A 6,692-nucleotide genomic window follows, 5' to 3' on the forward strand; every position below is an offset into this window, starting at 1 on the left:
CTTTAAAATAAAATTGATTGTCATGATTGCTTCTTTGGTTTAAAGACGCCTTTCATCAGGTATCACCATGATTGTGCTCGTTAAGGTTATTCGCGAAGTAAAACGCAATTCATTGTGCCCCAGTTGTCTATTTCCTGTCATATTCCCTTCATTGGGAGAGAAGTAGCAATTTGACTATAGTCATTTCGTGCTTTTTTTTTTTTTTTTTTAACTCCGGTCTTAAACTAGTCTACGTATCATATGACTGCCTTGTTTATTTAAAAATCCTATCGATAAGTAGAGACCATCATGTTTTGAAGAAGGCTTTCCTCACTCAAAGACGAAGATAAGATACTTGCGGTTGCTCAGTGTAGGATTGTGGCCGCTCCCTTATCTTCTCAGATTTTTTTTTTTTTTTTTTTAAATCAACCAATGAAAAACACTCAAATTCTGCTACGTCACGAACCCCTTTTCAGGCCTACTGCCTTCACGATGGAAATAACTGACCTCTTTTTGGCTCATTTTTTTTTTAAAGAGACGGTGACTAAACAAATAGTCTTTTTAAAATATATATATATATAAAGTTTAGACTTTCCTGAGGTTGACAAGAACAGTATAAAACGTGCCACGTATTTGGAGTTACGTGAAGACTATATTAGGCTCCCTACGCCGTCAGCTCGATGGCATACAACCGTTATCGTCGAGTAAGTAAAAGGGCTAGATTTCAACTGAATCTAATTAAAAAAGAAAAATCTAACCGGTTTTACTTAATGATAACACGAATACCTGCGTATCACTAGGTTTCTTAATGTCTAAGCTTTTCGACATAGACATGGCCTGGTTATAACTTTCGAGATACTTTAATTTAAAAAAAAAAAAAAAAAAAGGTACGCTAGCAACACAAAGTTTGCGTATCTAAATTTCTTTCTAAAGACATCGTATGTCTCAGTATTAATCGATGAAAAAAAACAAGATTCGTTTAACCTGCGACGCCCCGTGTAACGCCGAATTTGAAGAAATGCCGAATGAGTTGAAATGGCGTCACTGGATGCTTTTATACTGTTTGGGTGATTCGACAACCGCAAAGCGAGGTATTCGTCCGACAAGAAAGTAGTCCCACTTTTGAATGATAAAAACGCTTACTAATGCTGATGTCCGCGTAAGTGTCGAGTACAAAGCAAAAAGTCGAATAATTAACACGTTAAGGAAAATACAATCTTATTACAGTGGATACTTTTGGACAATTTACTTAAACACAAAGTACCCTTCATACTGGCGTCAAAAGATCTTGCTTCAAATGAAGATGCATTATAATATTTCAATTATGCTTACACTATAAGTTCAATTCAGATAGTGGAAATATGCTAGACACAGAAACGCGAGTAAAGTACATTTAAAATGCCAGATTCCCTAACATTACACTGCAACAACTGACAAAACAGCCGACGTCACAGATCGTCTACGCGGATTCATTTTTACTTGATTGTGATACGGTCTGAGGAACCGGATCAAACTAGAACAGAACCAGATCTACTTCCCTTTGCCGCAATGAAATGCTGTTTGTGACAAACGAACAATAGAAAACAGCTAACTCATCTTCTCTTACCCGAGTGGCATATGCCCAAAAAGTGTTTTTTTGGTTACTAGATTGCTTAATCGTTGCATCAAATCCTGCTGATGTATTTAATACTTCGTCATTGAATGTATAATGTGGTCTTATGTATATATATATAGGCTACACCCTTTGTAAAAGTCGTATTTGTTTGATTCAGGGCTTCGTGTCCAATCCAATCCGAATTTAAGTTAGATACATTACTGCAGGATAAGTGTTGGAGGGCAGAAAAGAGTAGGCCTACGTGATAAAACTAGAGATTTTCCAGAAGCATCCAGTGCCAGGAACACTGAAGAGGTGGAATATTACAAGTTCTGAAAGGGCAAAGCGGCAGTTCCGTTTTCTCACCAGCAGAGGGTGCAGTGAAAAGTGAAATCTAATTTTCCCCCTGTGTGTTTCAGTCTATCTAACTGGGTTGAAAATTGATTAGAGTACCCTGGATAAATCTGGGCATCCTCCCTTACGTAAGTTTTCAAATTAAAGCTGTATTCCATTGATCAGCAACAGCCTAATGTGGGGAGTTGTCCCTTTGAATTAGTTTCTATGTCCTCCTCCCATCCTCTATGAATTGATCATTTTGTTGGTTGAGTTGGTGCCACTGCCACATTTGAAAAAGGAGTAATCCCTTCATGTGATTAAGATGAAACTCCAAGAGGTTTCACCCTGCAGGCTCATCTAGAGCTCTGTGAATTTCTTGTCAATCAAAGTCACTTTGGAGGATATCCCAATTTGCATTGAGTGAGCAGTTTTAGAGACTAGGCTATTTCATTGTAAAGATAATTAATAGCCTATGTTTTTTTATAGACAGGGCAGCTGTATCAATGGGAATTTAGTATAATTTCATATAGGCCTAGCCTACAGCATGCTGCAAACCTGGAAAATCTGTTAGGACATTTACACATCTACGGCTTCTTGACATCAGCTATCCAAATCACAGCACTTCATCACATTGATAGCCTACAAGTGGAAACACCAAAAAAAGAGAGCTGGCACAGTAAAAAACAACAAATTTGAAACAACTCCTGATAGAAAATGACACATTTCTATTATCCTTTGTAATTTCATCAACCCTAGAGAGTAAATGTCGTTATGTTTGAACCAACAAGATTGTAGCAGGAAACCTCCCAAAATCAATATGGTAGCTGTTGGCAGTTCAATAACTTTATACTCACACAGTTCCTGATTTTATTTTTCATTTCTTTATATATTATGTATAGTTTTTTACAATTCTAAAACCTGAAAAATAAAAAATGTTTCATACAAGATGACTGCGGACATAAGGTTAAAGCTATAGAGGTAGCAAAAACACACAGGCAAACCCTGCTTTTGCAAGTTATATCACTGGGTTAATTTAACCTTGTTGTATCCCTCAGGGCTTGATTCGATTGTCTCCTGTATGAAGTCAAAGGTCTCGTTCTTTCAGCTGGTTCAATGAGTGCCAAGCTTTTACATGAAGCGGGATGCACAATCCAGGAATTTAACTTTCCTGCTCATGAGCGATGATCCCATTATTCCAGAGCCAGCCGCTGAGGGAGACAATCTCATTCATGTAACAAGAAAGAGTGAACAACAAATGGAATTTTTGGGAAAATCAGAGATCTATCTTTTTTAGGGATTTTGTTTTCAAACTTTTTGAGCGCTGAAGTCCTTGTTACTTGTTTAGAATATATTTCATCTTTTAGAAAAAAGCTTAACCATCAGTAGAGTACTCTCTGAACTGAGCTGATTTTTTTCTGCAGTTAATATCAACTGAAAAGTTTTAGTTAAACAGAGAAAAAGAGTGTCTGGAAAAAGTGGGGAAAGATCATTGCACAACAAAGGAAACAGCTGAGTACCAACATCAGTGCCCCTTGTACAGTTTTCAATAACCGGGACGGGATCGGCAGTCTACCACCAGGGAAGAGACCAATGATGGATAATTATTTTAAGCCTGTTCACAGCCCTTCTGGGCCGGGAGAAATCAAGCCACGGAAGCATCACCACCAACACCATCACCATCAGCTTCACCATGACCAAGACCCTCAGTCACAAAGGTAGGATTGTTGATTGTGGTCCTTCATTCATTTGTGAACCAAATTCTCTGTCAATAGTCTAAAAAGTGTGGACAATAACTACTCCTCTAAATACAGTGATGTATAATTGTGCAGAGACTTTATTAAAGTGTTTCATATATCTGTCACTGTAGGTACACAATGTTGGATGTCACAGACAGAATTGCAGATGACAGCCATGGGCATCACCTTCGCCATCAACGTGGTCACTATATCCATGACGATCCTCATCGTCATCAACAATCACAGCAATTTCACCACAGTGAAGAGGATGAGATACTTTACAACTCTGAAACCCCTGTAACTCTTTCTCGGGCCTCTTCTTCCTCCCTTTCTTCCACCGATTCTTCCTCCTCTTTTTCCTCCTGGTACACAGAGGAGAGTGCAAATGATCCTTTCACTCTTCGTCATGCGGAGCAGCCACAGCACTCACTGTCCTGCTCCAACATAGCAGATGTTCGCAGAGGTTTCAGGGAAGACAACGGCAGCGAGCCCATTGTCTTTGCCACCGTGCAACATGGCAAAAAGGGCAGTGTTTGCAGTGAGACCCATGTGAGCTCACACAAGAGGGAAAAGGGTGGTTTTTCATCTCTTGACCGAAGTCACAGCAGGAGTGCAGGCCTCCTGCGGGGTATTGACAGCGATGTTGGAGAGGAGCAGTCCAGGATATCGCACATGAACTACAGCACTCTGTATAAGTCATCTAGTTTGAACCGAAGCCTGGCTTTCAGCGAGGACGACATTCTGTTAGGGGTCTCCCTTGGCCCCAAGAGAGCAGTGTCCTCCAGCCAGTTACCCAGCAAAGGCATCCTGAAAAACAAGGAGCCTCTTACTGACATCCGCAAGGTTAAGTCCATGGAGGTGCTGTCCCCTAGAGTTTCCAAAGGACAAGATCCCAGTGGACAGAAGGGGAAAGGAATCACTCAAGTTGAGATGGAGCAAGCCAGGGCAAATTTTGTGCAGGGGAAGCTACAATTTTCAGCCTTTCTAGATGAGATTACAAAGCAGGTTATAAGCCCGTCAGATCTCACTATCTTGGGTTTGAACAAAAATAAACCTACTGGAAAGCAACCTGCCCCAGCCCAAACACCGGGCCCAGTAAAGCCTCAGCTCCCCCCAAAGAAGCACAGAGAAAGCTCAGAAGAGGAGAGGACGCAGCGTCCGAGACAGCAAGACAGACAGGAGGAAGCAGCTTGCAGCCGCTCTCGCAAACCCTCAAACTGCACCAACCCCGACAAACTCACCTCATTCTCATCTAAGAAATACCACGGCAGTCCCCCACCTAATCACTTCCTCCACAAAACTCATGGAAACAGCCATAAAGACAGACGGCCATCTCCCACTGGGGGCTCCTTGTCAGGAGACAGGTATGGTCGAAGTGGGCAATACCTCACAGATGGCACCAACACCAGCCCTGAACCCGTCCAGCCAAAACAACGGCACCACCACAAACAGCAGCCTACTGCCTCACTTGGTGAACATACCCAGCACTATTCTCAGCACCAAACTCAGCCTGGCAACGGGCACAAAGGGCATGGCTGCTCCCCTCCATCCTCAGCCAAGGGTGTTGAGCCAGGCCTCGGATCTGAGTCTTCATCAACAAAGTCAGACTCATCCAGGGCCAGAGACACAGCCACCAGTCACAGCTCGGAGCAGAGTGGTCGACATCATTCTCAACATGAGGGGCTCTCTAAACAATACAGGGTGAGTTCCCTATTCTAATGGGTGTGGGCTTTAATTATGAATTAATTTTTTTGATTATCCAGAAACAATTATTTGGGAAAAATGAATGTTTTGGAATATCAAAGCTTTAGATGGTGATTCAGAAATTGAAACGTCACAAGAACTGCGCCTTGTGCACTGTAGAAAAATAATAGTTCATGCATTGAAACATGTTTTAGTTCACTGGCAGTTTTTAAATTCTTCCGTTATATATATAACTCAGCTATTGTGTCTTATACTGAGTGACTATATTTATTCATAAGATTCCTTGTTTTTTTAAAAATCTTTATTCGATCAAATCCATGTATAATAATGGAAAACCAAAATTGTATCGTGTTAAAAAACATTAAAAATGGCCCAAATGAACAAAGTATGCAAACTATGCTTTAACACTTCCTCTATATGTAACTTTTTATGCCACTATAACATCCATGTGAATATTACATTTGGGTAATTTCCTGAGCCAGACAATTTAAAACCGATGAATAATATGTTAAATGAATCAGTCATAAAGGTTATGACGGCAGCAGCACTGCCCTGAAGGAAAGATAGCTCTGTTTTAAAACAGGCCGAGCATAAGAAATGCTCTTCTCTTGCAGAGGCAGTGTAGCTGAGTCACAGGCTGTGTGGGACGTGTCAAACATTACGCATTGCAAGCTGAGTCATTCTTCAGCACTGCAGCAGATGATAGTCCTCTACTTAAAGGCTAAACTCCAAACGAATATACCCGACTTATCAATTTAAATGTTTAAGAATAAGCCCTGAATAACTTTATTACATGAATTACGTAGTCAGATAATGTAACAAAACACATACACATACTGTAAGACATTTCTTACAGTAGCCCACAGTAGCAGCCAGCACCGTGGTAAATGTGAGCGTGGTGCTGTTGGATAAGATCAGGTATCACATTGCTCTTATGTAAGTGTCTGTCCACGCGTACAGTCTCAACATGTACTGAGAAACACACACAACATTACCTAACATTTCCTATTTTCACGGGGTCACTGTGTGGGATTCAAAGATTGACTTGTCAGTTTTCACATTTGCACAGCTACATATAGAAAGCCACACACATACTGTACATTGGTACTTTTACCGGGAACAGTATAGCTTCACTAAACTAATTGATTCTAGTGGAGACCATTTCCGGGCAAATGTCCACCATAGCTCAATAATATATTCAATCTGTCGTGTAGGCTACACAGCACTAATGGACTAATGACGCATCCTGGGTGTTTCTAGACTTTCACCCAATGAAACCATGATCTCCCTATGTAGGTCTTTATTACATGGGTTTTCAGGTTTTTTTTTAATATTTAATATTT

The 6,692-nt window shown here is 40.6% G+C and overlaps 1 protein-coding gene across 1 annotated transcript; it reads left to right on the plus strand.

Annotated features, from left to right (window-relative positions):
* The first annotated feature begins 3,059 nt into the window (after positions 1–3,059).
* On the plus strand, positions 3,060–5,364 carry si:ch211-276i12.4 (protein AF-9). Its single transcript, XM_061049133.1, has 2 exons — positions 3,060–3,624; positions 3,777–5,364. The coding sequence occupies exons 1-2, from the start codon at positions 3,500–3,502 to the stop codon at positions 5,362–5,364; spliced, it is 1,713 nt and encodes a 570-aa protein (XP_060905116.1). The 5' UTR covers positions 3,060–3,499.
* The last annotated feature ends 1,328 nt before the right edge of the window (positions 5,365–6,692 follow it).

Source organism: Labrus mixtus, chromosome 10 (genome assembly GCF_963584025.1).
Source record: "Labrus mixtus chromosome 10, fLabMix1.1, whole genome shotgun sequence".
Taxonomy (NCBI): Eukaryota; Metazoa; Chordata; class Actinopteri; order Labriformes; family Labridae; genus Labrus; species Labrus mixtus.

Coding starts and splice junctions, on each gene's coding strand:
- si:ch211-276i12.4 (XM_061049133.1), top strand. CDS start 3,500: ATGATGGATAATTATTTTAAGCCTGTTCACAGCCCTTCTGGGCCGGGA. Junction 3,625..3,776: donor CAAGACCCTCAGTCACAAAG/GTAGGATTGTTG, acceptor CTGTCACTGTAG/GTACACAATGTTGGATGTCA.